This window comes from Wasmannia auropunctata, unplaced genomic scaffold (genome assembly GCF_000956235.1).
Source record: "Wasmannia auropunctata unplaced genomic scaffold, wasmannia.A_1.0 LD336076.1, whole genome shotgun sequence".
Lineage (NCBI taxonomy): Eukaryota > Metazoa > Arthropoda > Insecta > Hymenoptera > Formicidae > Wasmannia > Wasmannia auropunctata.
This window is the reverse complement of record NW_012026814.1, coordinates 3,380,720-3,396,762: the sequence shown is the minus strand read 5'-3', so window position 1 is coordinate 3,396,762 and position 16,043 is coordinate 3,380,720. Positions and strand designations below refer to the sequence as shown.

At 35.3% G+C, this 16,043-nt stretch overlaps 4 protein-coding genes across 10 annotated transcripts; 2 read left to right on the top strand and 2 right to left on the bottom strand.

Moving 5' to 3' along the window:
• Nucleotides 1–290: 290 nt before the first annotated feature.
• On the top strand, nucleotides 291–1,541 carry LOC105449311 (copper transport protein ATOX1). Its single transcript, XM_011688457.1, has 3 exons — nucleotides 291–553; nucleotides 635–707; nucleotides 1,088–1,541. Exons 1-3 carry the CDS (start codon nucleotides 542–544, stop codon nucleotides 1,213–1,215), a joined length of 213 nt encoding a protein of 70 aa, XP_011686759.1. The 5' UTR covers nucleotides 291–541; the 3' UTR covers nucleotides 1,216–1,541.
• Nucleotides 1,542–1,948: 407 nt separating this feature from the next.
• LOC105449310 (POC1 centriolar protein homolog A-like) lies at nucleotides 1,949–5,288 on the bottom strand. 3 transcript variants are annotated; one of them, XM_011688455.1, is made up of 7 exons: nucleotides 4,576–5,288; nucleotides 4,159–4,216; nucleotides 3,493–3,792; nucleotides 3,167–3,407; nucleotides 2,886–3,085; nucleotides 2,537–2,806; nucleotides 1,949–2,414 (listed from the first exon to the last, which is right to left on the bottom strand). In XM_011688455.1, the coding sequence occupies exons 2-6, from the start codon at nucleotides 4,210–4,212 to the stop codon at nucleotides 2,543–2,545; spliced, it is 1,059 nt and encodes a 352-aa protein (XP_011686757.1). In that variant the 5' UTR covers nucleotides 4,213–4,216; nucleotides 4,576–5,288; the 3' UTR covers nucleotides 1,949–2,414; nucleotides 2,537–2,542. The 3 variants fall into 3 exon arrangements, with proteins under 3 accessions (XP_011686757.1, XP_011686758.1, XP_011686756.1); XM_011688456.1 differs by having other exon boundaries at nucleotides 1,949–2,806; nucleotides 3,493–3,662; nucleotides 3,729–3,792; XM_011688454.1 differs by having other exon boundaries at nucleotides 1,949–2,806.
• Nucleotides 5,289–5,312: 24 nt separating this feature from the next.
• On the bottom strand, nucleotides 5,313–9,000 carry LOC105449308 (POC1 centriolar protein homolog A-like). Of its 4 annotated transcripts, none has more exons than XM_011688451.1 (6): nucleotides 8,929–9,000; nucleotides 7,001–7,362; nucleotides 6,698–6,908; nucleotides 6,415–6,614; nucleotides 6,053–6,346; nucleotides 5,313–5,923 (listed from the first exon to the last, which is right to left on the bottom strand). In XM_011688451.1, exons 2-6 carry the CDS (start codon nucleotides 7,352–7,354, stop codon nucleotides 5,606–5,608), a joined length of 1,377 nt encoding a protein of 458 aa, XP_011686753.1. In that variant the 5' UTR covers nucleotides 7,355–7,362; nucleotides 8,929–9,000; the 3' UTR covers nucleotides 5,313–5,605. The 4 variants fall into 4 exon arrangements, with proteins under 4 accessions (XP_011686753.1, XP_011686751.1, XP_011686752.1 ...); XM_011688449.1 differs by lacking the exon at nucleotides 8,929–9,000 and adding an exon at nucleotides 7,876–8,283; XM_011688450.1 differs by lacking the exon at nucleotides 8,929–9,000 and adding an exon at nucleotides 7,910–8,283.
• On the top strand, nucleotides 8,811–15,830 carry LOC105449309 (transketolase-like protein 2). 2 transcript variants are annotated; one of them, XM_011688452.1, is made up of 8 exons: nucleotides 8,811–9,081; nucleotides 12,585–12,730; nucleotides 12,932–13,121; nucleotides 13,309–13,543; nucleotides 13,613–13,756; nucleotides 13,869–14,042; nucleotides 14,151–14,366; nucleotides 14,517–15,830. In XM_011688452.1, exons 1-8 carry the CDS (start codon nucleotides 8,975–8,977, stop codon nucleotides 15,186–15,188), a joined length of 1,884 nt encoding a protein of 627 aa, XP_011686754.1. In that variant the 5' UTR covers nucleotides 8,811–8,974; the 3' UTR covers nucleotides 15,189–15,830. The 2 variants fall into 2 exon arrangements, with proteins under 2 accessions (XP_011686754.1, XP_011686755.1); XM_011688453.1 differs by lacking the exon at nucleotides 8,811–9,081 and adding an exon at nucleotides 11,693–11,892.
• Nucleotides 15,831–16,043: the final 213 nt, after the last annotated feature.

The following is a 16,043-nucleotide window of genomic DNA, read 5'->3' as shown; positions in this document are numbered from 1 at the left end:
AAACGAATGTGAAACTCAATATCTGTTTCTTAAAAAAATGTAGATTAACTTTAATCTCGGTTAAACTTGTTTTTTATCTTCTTTTAATTCTCAGAACTATATAGAAACAAATAAAAAGTTTAACCGAGATTAAAGTTTTAATCTACACATTGGTGCAAATGGACACAAAAAAATTCTATTTTTCAAAACGAATATTGCTTTCTTCAAACTTATTATCGTACGCAAAATTAATGTGTCATAATATTTGCGCTAAATGTATTGACAGATTGTAAATCAGACATTCGCTCGCAGGTCCTCTCGGGATTGTTTTTATCGGGCATGAGAGTCTGACGTCTGTTTTGACAAACACTGCAGTTTAAAATACTCACAGAAACAATCAATATACGATATATATGTATGTTATCTTTTTAATAACGATGCAGATAAGGCTTCTGTCGTGTGCACATTTTTAACGTTATCCTATACTTGATCATCTGACTTGGCAAATAACCGCATTGCTTGACACGTCGCACGGATCTCGGGGACGTCTATAAACCTTATCATGGCAGCTCAGGTAACAACAAAATATATTCCGATCTCATGCAAATTTACACGGGTCAGACGAATGTTTGAGACGAGTTGATCTGTTCGCAAGGTACACGAATTCAGCGTCGAAATGACGTGCGAAGGATGCTCGAACGCCGTGCAGAACGTACTCAAGAAAAAAGGTGAGAACGGTCGATTACGATTACGCGGACGCAAACAAAAGAAAAGTATTTCCGTATACTTCTCCGTATTTCCGTGTTCTGTAAATAATATCCTATTGACGCGTCTTTCAAAGGTGTTACATACTTTTTTGCTGAAAACATAACCTTAACGAAAACGTAACCTCAATTGGTAAACGTAAACTTAACGAAACGTGTGAAATGAGATTAAATATATATATATTCTATACAAGATTAAATATATATATATTCTATATAAGGAAGTGGAACTGTCAAACATAGATACAATTATATAATTTCAATGAAGAAAAATTACACATGTATGTTATGATATATATATACATATGTTTAAAGTATCTCTGACACATTATACCTTGCTGTAGGTGTCGACGACATCAAGATAGATTTGCCGAACAAGAAGGTATTCGTGATCACTACCCTTGGCTCAACTGAGGTTTTAGAAACGATCAAGAAAACAGGAAAAACTTGCAAGTTTGTAGGGACTCATTAAAGGAAATGAGTGATTTACGTGATGTGATTATAACACAGGTGCTGCTAAATATGTTAAACATACATTGCAACAGAGGTATTTTTTACGTTGCATCTTTTCTATGAAAAAGGAAAATTATACACTTTATTGCTTATTGATACATACAAAAGTACAAAAATATTTAAGATTATAGATATTAAAATATCTTCTATCGTCCTAAGCGGTTTACAAGTTTATATTTTTTGGAATTTACTGTAATGCGAGATACACGTTGATTTTTTATATTTCTATCAGTTGGAAAATAATGCGTGACTTGTAACGCTGTTTCCGTTTTTTGTAACTTTTATCGTTACTTTGTTTTCTTTTTTTATAATAGATATTTGATTTATTTTTTGAAATATTTTGTCTCTGAATCTTGGACTTTTTTCTGGTAGTCACTATCAAACATTGAAGATTTATAATTCAAATTACATACATACTGTAGATTTGCAGTATTAATAGTGAATATTAGAATGTACTCTTAATAATAATATTAACGTTCAAAAACAATAAATTGAACTTTTTTATAAAAATATGTAATACAAAGAAAAACTTGGTCCATATACAGACCTTAAACTGGTCAATTTAAAATGTTCACGTGTTAATATTTATTACATTTAACAATAATTATTGAATAATATAAATTTACAATGTAATTAAACTTTAGAATTACAAAAAAGTAACGATTCAAGTAACTGTAACGCGTTATTTTTTTAAAGTAACATTCCCACAACCGTGTATAACATATGTATAATAAAGCATCGAAAATCGAAATAATAATTGTCAGCAAATTTCTTCGCATTTTATAACATGCATTATAAAAATATTAAATTTAAATTCTGTTTGGAAAATTAATCAGTTAAATATTGCATATACATATTATTCCAAGACATCGGGCAGCACAGCTTGTATTGTCGGTTTTTTTTTATGGTATTAACTGTTTTCTAATTATGATAACTGAACTAAAAGTTCATTCAAGAGTGTCTCTACTTCAGATTGATTAAATCTGAAGTACGGTGTCACATCGCGCGATGTTCGATCTTGTGGAACTGGCATGTTTGCTTTGACACAATTTGCTCGAGAGTCGACTTCGTCGATATTCCATTTCTCCACTTCAGGTTTCATGTTAAACATTAATAGTTTGGTGTTTTAAATCCAACTTTTATTTGTTGTGATAACCACTAAAATGATATATCTTATATAATTAACAGTTCCTGATATGATCTAGTAGCATTGTTTTTTTTTAAATGCAAGCGTTAATTTCTATAGTTTAATAGAGTATACTTGCGTATCAAGTTATTACTTTCTTTTATATATTTTCCTTTTGTTGTTCGTCGCTGTTTGAGTTTGCATCCACAATGTCACGTTCGATAGGCAAAAGGCTGGACATTAACTGTAGAGTCGAATTGAATTGGGGATCCATATATAAATTGTTAAATCTCCACAGTAGAACACGTTGATCTGTGCTACCAGAAGCTAAAAGCATGCCATCGTTTGAAAATGCTATGCATGTTACGGCCCCATTATGGCCGTGGAGAGTAGAAATTTCACGGCCTTCCAAGAGATCTAAAATCTAATCGATACTTTTTGTTATCAGTAAATATGATAATAATTTATTGAAATTGCTACATGAAATTGAGGTTTTAAATTACCTTCATTGTAGAGTCGTCAGCAGCTGTCAACAAGATGTTTCTATTTGGATGGAATTTGATCATGTTCACGTCTCCCGTATGAACAATATAATACTGAAGTAAAGAGTTTGCTCTTAAATCAAACAAAAAAACACATCCATCCTCGTGTCCTGATGCAACAGTTGTGCCATTTGGATGAAATTCTACATATCTAGGGCAAACTAGCATAGAAAAATTTTATTTAAGTTCAAGATTTTTATTCTAAAAGATAAAATTAAGATAAAGTTACGAGCTTGGCAAACCTTCTGATGATGAACCTGTTCTCATAACAATTTTCTGACTAGAAAAAGTTTGGACACATTTCCCGCTAGTAATGTCCCACAATTTTGTCGTTTTGTCGTCGCTACACGATATCAACAGTTTACCATTCGGAGAAAATTTAGCGCACCTCACCCCATGTGAGTGCTCATTAAATCTGCCGAGGATTGTCATGTTATTTGGTGACCACAGATTAATACTTTTGTCATCCGATGCGGTAACCAACTAAACGATGAACAATTATGTAAATCGCCTGCATGGCAAGATCTGTGACAAAATGGTTAATAATTAAATGAAAATGTCTACTTACCTTTTCTCCACATGGACTAAAGTGTACCGATCTCACGGCAGACTCGTGAAATCCAAAGAATAACGAATGTTTCTTAAGCTTAGGAACCCAAACTCTGACATATCCATCTTCTGAAGCACTGGCTATAAGCTCATCTGAATGGCATACATCCGCGATACCGCTTTCGTGGGCTGTAAACTTTTTAGGTAGACTACAAGGGTTGAATTTCCACAATTTTACAGTTGTATCCAAGCTACCTGATGCGAGATGATCAGCTTTCGGATGAAAGCTTAAAGCTGTAATGGCATCATCGTGAGGTTCCTGACGAAAAACATTCTAATAATATCTCACATATTTTTAAGGATTTGGTCATATTTTAAGTTTGCGAAGATTTCTGAAAAATTATCTTAAACTTCGTCTCAGATGTTATAAGTTTTCTTCAGAAATTAAAGAACGCGAAAAAGCTTAGAATATTTCAGAATATTTAACATATATAAAAAAATTCTAAAAACAGATGTAGATTTTCTTCTGTTTTTCACTTAAAGTATTTCAATTTGTATAAAAAAAATCTGAGAAATTTTCTAAAAGAGTTATAACAAAAATTCTGAAAAATTCTAAAAAATTATAACTACTTAAAATAACTACTTAAAATTATAACTTATGAAGAATTCTAAGAAAAATTGTCACCAGTGCTGACAAACTGACGTGATGCTTAAACTTGCAGGCAGTCTTGTTTTCCATTGTTCTGGCATAATAAAATAATTCACAAAATAAATAATTAAAAATATGAAAAGCAAGATCACACGTGATAAACAGTGAAAAGTAAAGTTTTGATGTAAATTGATATCATTTTTGATAGAATTATATTACAAGTAAATATTAAGAGTTAGTCCAATAATATATATAACTCCAAAAATTCGTATTATTCGTGCGATACAAATTAAAAAAATATTAAACAAACGTGAAAATATGACGAAAGTACTATATCATTATGAATTCTTTAGAATTTTATACGAACAATGCAATTATCGCGGAAACGTAAAAACTAACAATACTTCGTTTAATGTGAATATTGTATGTTTTATTCAATTTATATATAATTACCTTATATTTAACGAATATTTCTTTTTCACTCCTATCTCTTAATTATACAAATTATTCGTGCGCAAAGATATAGACTATTTATAACGGTATTATTTTACTTATGGAAAATATATGGAACACGTTCATGCAATGCGTCCGAACGTTATATGACTTTGACGACTGTCACTTCTCAAGAATAGTTCGATAGACTTATTTATTTCAAACAGATGTCAACAACCACGCTGATCAAATCAAATTTCAAAGGACACAAATTTCGGAAGTGACAGGAATAATTTTCTACCACAAAATAGCGCGATTATTCGTGTACGCGAATTTACTTTTAATTCTAACGATAATTTTATTCAATTAAAACTTTATTTTCTGATGTCATCTATTAACTCATTTTGGCATATTTCAAATTATTGAAATTAAAAAAAGATGTACGTTATGATCTATGTTTAAAGTATCTCATTATTTACTGTAATAGGTATTTTTGACATCAAGATTGATTTTCCGGGGAAGACTTATTCTCATGATCATTGCGTTCGGTTCGAATAAGATTAGGAATAATTAAGAAAATAGGAAAAACTTTTCAGTTTTCAGAGACACATTAAAAGAAATGAATTATATGATATAATCGTAATGCACAGATGCTGCTAAATATGATATAAAGATATAGGGTATTGTACTTTTATAAAATTATACTTTAATTATTTATTCATATGTATAAAAATAGTATATTTAAGATCACTTGTATATATGTATACAAAAATAGTATATTTGAGATCACATATAATAAAATATCTTCTATTATCATAAGCAGCTTGCATATTACAAATTAGTTTTTTCAATTTACTATAATGTAACACGAGATACATTCTCTCTTTATATTTGTAAGATAAAGCATTGAAATAATAGCTGTTAGCAAATTTTCCTGAATTTCGTAATTTAATATGCATTATAAAACTATTCAATCAAAATACTATTTGAAAAATCAACCAGTTTCAATCAATATTGTACATATATACATATTATTCCAAGCGATTAACGTTTACGAGTTAACACTTGAAGAAGTTAATCTGCTAAGCATCTCTTCTAATATTGTAAAACGTCGTTCTAGCACATTAACGGTATGATGTAACGATTGTACTTGATCACAGAGTATTTCTACTGTCTTCACAGATGTTTTCTTATTAGACGAAAATGCATCGGACGATGTCTGATCTTGCGAGACTAGCACGTTCGTCACACAGTCTTTCCCGGAAGATTTAATGTTCATGTTGATCACGTCAGGTTTCATCCTTCTCATTGGCAGTTCTGGACTTCTATCTGATTCCTGATACGATTTTTCTAATGTATCTGATAAATACTGAAAAAATGATACATTTCATAAAATTTATAGTCTCTGACATGCAATCTAGCTGTACGTTTTTTTTTATATAAAAAATGATAACTGTTACTTTCTACAGCTTAAGAAATTATTTGCATAAGTTATTACTTTCTCTTGATCCTGCTTCTCGTGTATGTCTTCTTCATGTTCGTCACTATTCAATTTTTCATCCGCATCAAGTCTCTGTTTGATAGAAACGCCAGGCATTCGCTGGAATCTTACTGGTGAAATCTTACTGGTTCGGACATTCGAACACGAATTATTAGACTTCCACATTAGAATTCGTTGGTCCGTGCCGCCAGAAGCGAAAAGCTTGCCATCTTTTGAAAATGCTATGGATGTTACAGCCCCATCATGGCCCTTGAGAATATAAATTTGACGGCCTTCCAAGAGATCTAAAATCTAATCGATACATCTTGTCAGCAAATACGGTGATAATTACGCTACGTGAAATCAAAGTCTTAAACTACCTTCATTGTAGAGTCGTTAGAAGCTGTCAATATGAAGTTTCCATTTGGCTGGAACTTGATCATATTCACTTCTCCTTTGTGAGCAGTGTAGTGCTGACACAAAGAGTCTGTTCTCAGATCGTACAATTTAACACAACCATCCCTGTGTGCTGATCCAATAGTTGCGCCGCTTGGATGAAACTCCACATATTTAGCGGAAGCTAATACAAAGATTAGAGATTTTACAGAGATAAAATTTTACTCCAGGTTTCTGAAATACGACGTTACGATGCGCTCGACAAACCTTTTATCTGGTTAAAATTTTTGACACATTGTCCGCTGGTAATGTCCCACACTTTTATCGTTTTGTCGTCGCTGCACGACACCAAGAGTTTACCGTCCGGAGAAAATTTAGCGCACCTCACCCAATACGTATGCCCGCTAAAAGTCTTGAGGAATCTTCTTTCGTATGGCATCCATAGCTTAATACTTTTGTCATTCGATGCGGTAACCAACTAAAAGTATCGATAAACAATTGTATAAAATCGTCTGTGGCATGATCTGTGACAAAATGTAATTAATAATTAACTAAACGTGCAAGAATTACCTTCTCCCCATAGGGACTAAACTGTACCGATCTCACGGCAGAGCTGTGAGCTCTAAAGTCAAACGAATGCCCTTTAACTTTGGGAATCCAAATTCTCACGGATCTGTCTTTTGAACAACTGGCCATAACGTCTCCGTTTGGTGAGTAGCACACGTCCAGTACGGCATCTTTGTGGGCCATGAACTTGTAGGCTGGCATCAAATTTTTCAACCGCCACAACATTACTGTGTTGTCCAGATTACTCGATATGAGTTGATCGGCATTTGGATGAAAGCTTAAAGCTGTAATTACATTTTTGTGACCTACAAAGTATCCTTGATACGCAGGTTCGTGCGTGCAGGCAGTCTTTTTCATTGTCCCTCCTAGAAATAACACAAAGTAAACAATTATAGTAAGATTAAAATTAAAAGTAAGTAGAAGTGTAATAGTAGAATTAAAATTAATTTAATTAGTGAATTAATTAGGAGAAGTAAACGTAAAGAATAAATAAAAACATATAGAGATCACATGCTATATAAAAGGTAAGGTTTTTATTTAAATGCTGATATATTAATTTTTTTATAATTTCATAATTTAAACTATTGTGTGATTAAATATTAAGAATTAATATCAACATATACAATAACCCCAAAAATTTGTGTTACTATAAGGTACGGTTAAGTTCAAAAATCAAAAAATATTAAACAAGCATAAAGATATTTACGCATTAAGTTCTACACCTTTATAAATTCTTTAACATTTTTTCTTTAATATTTTAACAACGCAATTATCGAGGATGTAAAAAAATTAACAATTCTGATTCATTTAATGCTAACGTTGTAAGTACTCTTTTATTCAATTAATTAAAATGTTCTAGGTATTTAATTAATATTCACGTCTTTGGTAATTATTTAGTTTAGCACACGTCACCTCAAAAAATCATTCAAATATGTACTTATTTGACGCGTTTTTTCCATAAAATGAAAAATTTCAGTTAAAGCGTCGCTCAGCACCGGGAAGCGAGATATCAATGTTTACGACTGTTAAAGTGAGGTTAGAAAATCTGTCATAGCGATGAAATTGAAACGTAGACGCGAGTGCTCTATACGCGCATGCGCTTTAATTACTTTCCGGTGCAGTAAAGTGCACGAAATTTAAAGTCAATAACAATAAAAAACGAATAAAGCGCAACAATAACGCTCTTGTTTTTAGACGTGAAACTGCGAAAAATGTTACGCAATTAATGTTTCTTTATCAATGTTACTGTCATTAAAGCATTTACTACACTTTAAACATTACAACTTTAAGAATAACATCAGTATAGATTACAGCTGACAATCTGAGAAACAGAGTGGCAGGAAATTAGTTAATTATGAAAAGGAAGTTGTTACTCTATGGAAAAAGACGAAACTGCAGTGCTAATTTATAGTGACGGATACTGAGATCGATATAAGACTTAATTAATTAAGCCGTAATCACACTAGCGATTGAGATTAAAATTGGACTGAAATTTGACCAATCAGAAGACAAATAATTAATATTAAGTTCAGTAAATTTTGGATTTGATTGATTAAATCCCAATCTAATCTCGATCTCAATCGCTATAGTGGATAACATGCAATACGTATACATTGCATACGTGATTACGGCTATAAAGAACAGACCTTTAAATACAAAACGACGTTACCGACATTACCGACTAATCGCATGCGGCTCTCCGTTCTACCGATCGTTGTTATTTCTATGGTCGCCGAATTGATCGCGCTCGGCCGCGCTCGGCCATCTTCGAGCGTCCTCGCGCTCCCGCGAATCTACGTACTTGTTGCGCGCTCGCGACGTTCGCGTGCGCACACTCGCAGCTCGCTGCACGTTTACGGGTACCGTCGACGAACGTCGGAAAAGCCGCGGGGGACCCACGCACGGACGCCGTTCAACGAAGCCGTACTCACCGTAGACACGCAGGACGCACGTACGCAACGCACGCGGACACGAAACATGGCGAACTATCACAAGCCGGAGTCGAAGACCATCCAGGAGCTGCGGGACATCGCGAACAAGCTGAGGATCCACGCAGTCGAGGCGACACAGGCCAGTAAGTCCGGGTGAGTTCGCCAATCCGCCTGATTAACCGGCCCGGCGACGATAAGCGGAGCACACGGTCGTCCCGGTGGTCCTGCGACCGGGATGAACACCACCGAACGCGAACGCGGGGCGGCACGTCGCCGTCGGCGGTCCGCCGGATGACGATGATAACGCGAAAACGCGCGTGGCCGCGCGCTGTTGTTACGCGTTACGAGTCTAGTGATGTAACCGAACCACCGCACAGGTTCGGAAATTCCCGCGTGAATCGATCGAGAGGCGACCGTTGAGATGTCGTTTGCGTTATTAGTTTATTATACGTTGTGCCTTCCATGCGTTTAAAACGGCACAAACTTATCGTTCTCGCGACGAGGAGGGGGCAGGAGGTGAAGGAGGGGGAGAGGAGTTGAAAAATTGCCGGTGGAGGATATAATTAAGTAAAGAGCTTGAGACACGTACGTGATCATTCAGTCACGCGTATTTAATATGCGCTTAATGATGTATAAGAATGAAAAATATACTACTTGGCGCGAAACGCTACGTCTCTTGATGATACTAATTAAGGAGTATCTACGGCCCGAGTATCTACGTACCTTGACATGTATCTACGACCCGACAGATTCGCGCCATTTCCTGATAAGATCGTCGCGCCAGTCATGCCCTATGTAAATGTAAAACGCGGCTATCAATAAATAATTGATACAAATTGTAATGCGGCACACCAGAGCTGTGCGAGTCGCAACCGTAAAAATGCCGATTCAGCGTTCTAACGCGGTCGTACGATTTCCGCGCGATATCGTTGACTTCATTTAACATAATCCGCTCTTGAAGGAAGGCATTTTAGTTTTCTAGAATGAAGACGAACGATAGATAGAATGTATTTCCGTGAAAACAGGAGCATAGAAGCGTAATATTCAAATCGATATAAGTAATTCATTTGATATACAGATTCCTATTTTATAATCAGGCGAAGATGATCACCGTATTCATTCGTAATGAGCAAGGATGTAATAATCGATGTAAATTACATGTTACGTATCTGGAGCGTGAATAGATAATTTAATGGAGTACAATTTTATCGATTTGTGCCTCGAAATGGAAAAAAAAACGAAGCACGCAACATTATTCTTTTTTAGATGTCATTTTTTAATTCACCTAGCAATTTGTACGCACGATTTATTACAATTGTATGAGATCACATCGCGTTATTAGAATAAGCTGAATTATGAATTTCACTCATGCTATTCATGATTTTTATCGCGCTGCTGTTACTGCTGGATGTCTCTTGGCAACGATCTAATTTAAGAAATTGCTAGGTCATTAGTTTTTCTTTGAATTGAGCGCGTTCTCACGCTCTATAATTCGCGTTTTCAGCATTTTTATAATTTCAAGTTAGAAAAGAATTAACGATTTATTGTTTCAATTGAAGCGATATTGTTCTATAAAAACTAAAAAAAAAAATTCAAGAAGGATATAATTTAATCTATTACATTATTATTTACATTTACATTACATTACATTCATAGTTAATAAATTGTTTATGATACGTTCAACATATGTATACATATATATATAATATTTATTAAATTTATATATTATTTAAACATTTTTAATGATAAACTCAATAATATGGAAACAGCATCATTTTATAATGAAAATGAAAAGAATATGCTGTGTATGTTTTGCAAGGATATCTAATGATATTGATGATTAATATCCTTTCACATTGATTGTTATTTTACATAATATTTCTCATTTTATGTGCGGACGGCTGTAAGAACTAGGTAAGAAGTGAAGGAGTCATGCGCTTACAGTCGCCGAGGTCACGCGGTGTGAAGGAAATGTGATAATGGCAATGTATTAGATTTTTTCTGATAAGTAATTCATCGTGTACAATATAAACGATGAATATTAATAGACAAGATCTGCATGTGAATTTCGATATAAAGAGTGAGAGGTTTGTTAAGGGTAATATTAATTAAGAGGAAAAAATGATATTTTTGAAGCCAAAGTTTACTTAAAACGTATGAAAATTTTATTAAGTTCCTTTATTTCTTTTTCCTTAAAAAAAAAAAACAATGATGTGCATAAATGCGCTTATGTAAGATACGATCTGCAAACATTTGAATTGCTGGTATGCAAATCAGGTATGCTATGTATTGCGAACGTTCTATAGAACATCACTGTAATGTCTTTACATTACAAAGTTACATTTACATGTTTCACTGAACGCGCCAGTGCGACTGGCGGAAATAAAGTGATAAGATCCTGATTTTCCGGACGTTTTCAGAATTTACAATTTCACGTCACGAAAATCCGGAGTCCGGAGTAACCATTAAGATAGAGAAACGCAAGCGCAAGTGTAATTATAATGGCATTGTTAAAGAGCATAAATTCAAGTGAAAATTTCAATCAGAGTAATCATGTACTCGAGTTGGATGATAACAAATTTGAAATATTATGAAGGAGTGACGAACTTTAATGTAGCGCGCGCGCTCGTCCTTCGCATTGGTACGTTATGTTTCGAGACACCCTATATATATTCGGAACGGTCTATATCTCTATATATCGCCGCAATCCTCGCCGTCGCCGTCGTTGTGACGAGTCGAAGAGGTAGGGAGATAATCGCGCGCAGTCGGTTCGTTTGCCGAAACTCCTCTTCGCCGGCAGTCACGATCGAACGCTCGTTGTTGCTCGTTGTCGACTGTCTCAAAGGACTTGCGGTGTGTAATTCAGTTCACGATGGTGCGAGCCACGAACATGGAAAAGCTCCAAGATCTTGCAAATAAGCTGCGTATCGAGAGCGTGCGAGCGACTGAAGCATCAAAGAGCGGGTACGACGAGAGATTGTAAATTATAAAATTAACTTTACTAAACGTATTTCTAAACGTATATTTTTTTATCTGTGCGGGCATTTGGATAAGATTTTTCCTTATCCAAACGGAATTCCAGACATTATCTGTAATCTTTAAACCGCATTAAATAAGTTATGCAAATTGTAAAATTACTACTGCGCAGTAATAGATTCTGGAATTTAAGACGATTTTTCTTCAGTTTAATAATTAGTAACTTGAACTGCATTTATCTATTCTTGAATTATAGTTTAATAAAATGACATATAGGAGATAATGATAGAAGATATATATAATAGAAGCTACTTTAAGCGTATTTGAATGAAATTATATATAGCAGTTGATGATAGACGATAATATTTTGTAATAAATGTTTATCATATTCATGGATATCGCGATGCTGCCTCTGTGACCCTTCACGGGAAGGGGGATCGCGTATACTCGAAGATGGGATATTCTGATACTGTCGATACTCTGACCTTGCCACGACCGCAAATGATTTTAGAAAAACATCGTTCGATTACGTGAACAGAATTATCGCCAATGTGTAAACCGATATTTAGCAAAAAAAAAGTATCGCTTGTGAAATATTTTTTATCGTCCGAAACGACTGTAATCGAATTATTCGGATTTATATTTAATTATATATTGATTTATATTTCGTTTTGCTCTAGACATCCGACATCATGTTCGTCCATGGCCGAAATTATGTCCGTCCTCTTCTTCCATACAATGCGTTACAAAGTATCAGCACCACGTGATCCAAACAGTGATAGATTCGTCCTCAGTAAAGGCCATGCGGCTCCAATTCTTTATGCAGGTAAATTTACTGCCAATAAATTTCTGTCCTTCATTAACATAATTAATTTGATATAATCAGTAAAATTATTATTAATTAAATATTTTAATACATTTTAATGTTATTCATTTAATAATATTAATTATAATTTATCATTTATTTTGATATCTTTGAATAATCAATTATTTTATGAAATATTTTACATTTATATTTTTATTATAGCATGGGCGGAAGCAGGCCTGTTCCCGTCTAGCGAGTTGCTGAATTTGAGAAAATTCGATAGCGATCTGGAAGGACATCCTACCCCGAGGCTGAATTTTGTAGACGTAGGAACCGGTTCACTAGGACAAGGCCTTTCAGTTGCCGCAGGCATGGCTTATGTCGGAAAGAATTACGACAAAGCCAGTTACCGGTATGCTACTTAATTATTTATATTGTTTCAACATTTATATTATTTATATTTAAATTGTTTGAATTGAATTTCAACATTTATATTATTTATATTTAAATTGTTTGAATTTTTTTGCTTCAATGGTTAAATTCTACTTTCTCTTTTTTCCCTAATTTCTCTAATAACGGACATTTAATTTATCTTTTAGTGTTTATTGTTTGATTGGTGACGGAGAAGCGGCGGAAGGTTCCATCTGGGAAGCCCTACATTTTTCATCTTATTATAAGTTAGACAATCTTTGTGCCATCTTTGACATCAATCGTCTTGGACAAAGCGAACCGACTTCACTGCAACATAATATGGAAGTGTACCGCAAAAGATTAGAGGCCTTCGGTTTCAATGCCTTAGTTGTGGATGGCCATGACGTGGAAGAATTGGCGAAGGTATAATAACTATAATAAGCGATACGATTGTCCAAGTGAATGGGTGTTAAAGAAATGATGTTGTCTCAGGCCTTCCATGAAGCGCAAAATACAAAAGGACGTCCCACTGCCATTTTAGCTAAGACTTTTAAGGGCAAGAACTTCCCTGAGATCGAAGATTTAGAAAACTGGCACGGCAAGCCTCTGGGCAATAAGGCGACTGACGTTATTCAGGTATATTGATCCGAATATATGTATTAATATTGATAATATTGTAAGCATTAAGAATTTATTATGATCATTTTTTATTTTTTATATATACATTTTTTTATTTATAATCTTACAGCATTTAAGTGGACTTCTGAAGAACCCTGGTCCTCTTGGATTACATCCACAAAAGCCACTTGTGGATGATGCTCCTATTGTAGACATCAGCAACGTTATATTGGCGTCACCTCCAAGTTACAAACTGGGCGAACAAGTAGCTACGAGGTTAGCTTACGGCACGGCTCTTGCGAAGGTTCGTACATTTTTTTTTATATTTTTAACGTTTGTATATCTCAACAAAATAAACACATTCTCAAAATATAAATATAATATAATATATATTTTAATTATTTCATTTCAGCTGGCAAAGAATAATCCTCGTGTCATAGCTCTGGACGGTGATACAAAGAATTCCACGTATGCCGAGAAGATCAAAACCATTGATCCAGCTAGATTTATCGAAGGATTCATTGCCGAACAGAATGTCGTGGGTGTCGCCATCGGTGCCGCTTGCAGAGATCGTACCGTCGCGTTTGTGTCCGCTTTCGCGACATTCTTCACGCGTGCCTTCGATCAGGTGAGGCGCAAACTGAAATCGTGAAAACTAACACGCGAAAAATAACAAAAAGATATATAAATGCGAACAAGATTAGAAACGCCAAATACGGTCTAATTGCTGATCTCTGTGCTAGAGGTAGATAAATGCATTATTGATTTCTGATCGCAGATCCGCATGGGTGCGATATCTCAGACGAATGTGAACTTCGTCGGTTCGCATTGCGGCGTGTCTATCGGCGAAGACGGGCCCTCGCAGATGGGCCTAGAGGACATCGCATTGTTCCGTGCGATCCCGGGTTCTACCGTCTTCTACCCGAGCGACGCCGTGTCAACGGAGCGGGCCGTCGAACTGGCGGCTAACACCAAGGGCATCTGCTTCATTCGCACTTCTCGTCCGGCCACGGCCGTCTTGTACAAGAACGACGAGCCGCTGGCCATCGGTAAAGCCAAAGTGGTCAGATCTTCCGCGAAGGATCAGGTGCTCGTGATTGGCGCCGGTGTAACGTTGCACGAGGCGATCAAGGCGGCGGACGAGTTAGCCAAGGCTGGAATCAACGTCCGTGTTATCGATCCGTTCACGATCAAACCTATCGACGCACAGACTGTCATAAAGAATGCCAAAGAGGTCGGCGGCAGGATCGTCACCGTTGAAGACCACTATGCGGAGGGCGGCCTGGGAGAAGCGGTCCAGTCCGCGGTCGCTTTGGAAAGGAACGTGATAGTCAAGAAGCTGGCGGTGCCGAATGTACCGCGTTCTGGCCCGCCGGCGGTATTGCTCGACAGTTACGGCATCAGTGCCCGTAACATCGTCGCGGCGGTGCAGGAAATTGTGAAATATTAGTCTCGCAGCTGGCGAGATCGCTGGTTAGACCGGCGGTGAGTTAAGTCTATATGTCTACAAACAATTCTATTTTTTTCAAAGCATAAATTTCGATGGAGTACACATGAAACATTCCCATCTCCCTTTAAGACGTCTTTACAACGATAGAAACTGATATTTCGGTAGAGTTGAATTTCCGATGCTGCAAGATGCGCGAGATGTGATCCGCAGCATCGAAATTTCAAGCTCTGCTCTGAAACGCCTATTGTACATTGAGTGTACATACAATCAAAAGCATTTATTTCTAAGCAAACGAATATATAGTCTGTTGACGGAGAAAAAAAGATATCTTTATACATATATATATTTGCGATTTATATAAGAGAGCAAATTTATAAGCACAAGTTTGTACAACATTTTTCTAACACAACGAAGTTTATTCCTTAAGAAAATTCCGTATTTGATGTTTCTCGTATATTAAAAATCTTTTTACTTTTATTATACAAAGCGCACAAGAATGAAATATTAAAATGTCTTTTGGGATTACTTTTATAGGATATCAAATGGAAATAGAATTATCTTTTGAAAGCAATGATTCTATTTTACTTTCCGCTCTGTGCTCCACTTTTGCGCTCTAAAGAAGTTGTTTTTTGTCAAGGAAAACTTATTGCGTATTATTAACCCATTAATTTGTATATTACGTATTACATGTTATTACAATTATCACATAATTCGTTGTTTATGAGAAGGGGAAAAGAGATTTCCACTCATAAAAATGATACTCGTGGAATTTAGAACATATTTGAAATTTAAAAAAATCAGCATACTAAATGGAACGAATAAAACAAGCGAGCTTACATTTGTCATTTTGTAATT

What these genes read in the sequence shown, in the direction of transcription:
- LOC105449310 (XM_011688454.1), bottom strand. Translation starts at nt 4,212, where the DNA reads ATGGAAAACAAGACTGCCTGCAAGTTTAAGCATCACGTCAGTTTGTCA. An exon ending in TTAGTCCATGTGGAGAAAAG is followed by an intron (nt 3,408 to 3,492) that starts GTAAGTAGACAT and finishes TTCATCGTTTAG; the next exon opens with TTGGTTACCGCATCGGATGA. An exon ending in CTGACGACTCTACAATGAAG is followed by an intron (nt 2,807 to 2,885) that starts GTAATTTAAAAC and finishes AGTATCGATTAG; the next exon opens with ATTTTAGATCTCTTGGAAGG.
- LOC105449311 (XM_011688457.1), top strand. An exon ending in GAACGTACTCAAGAAAAAAG is followed by an intron (nt 708 to 1,087) that starts GTGAGAACGGTC and finishes ACCTTGCTGTAG; the next exon opens with GTGTCGACGACATCAAGATA.
- LOC105449309 (XM_011688452.1), top strand. Translation starts at nt 8,975, where the DNA reads ATGGCGAACTATCACAAGCCGGAGTCGAAGACCATCCAGGAGCTGCGG. An exon ending in ACGGCACGGCTCTTGCGAAG is followed by an intron (nt 14,043 to 14,150) that starts GTTCGTACATTT and finishes ATTTCATTTCAG; the next exon opens with CTGGCAAAGAATAATCCTCG. An exon ending in TCACGCGTGCCTTCGATCAG is followed by an intron (nt 14,367 to 14,516) that starts GTGAGGCGCAAA and finishes TTCTGATCGCAG; the next exon opens with ATCCGCATGGGTGCGATATC.
- LOC105449308 (XM_011688448.1), bottom strand. An exon ending in TTAGTCCCTATGGGGAGAAG is followed by an intron (nt 6,909 to 7,000) that starts GTAATTCTTGCA and finishes CGATACTTTTAG; the next exon opens with TTGGTTACCGCATCGAATGA. An exon ending in AGAAGCAGGATCAAGAGAAA is followed by an intron (nt 5,924 to 6,052) that starts GTAATAACTTAT and finishes TCATTTTTTCAG; the next exon opens with TATTTATCAGATACATTAGA.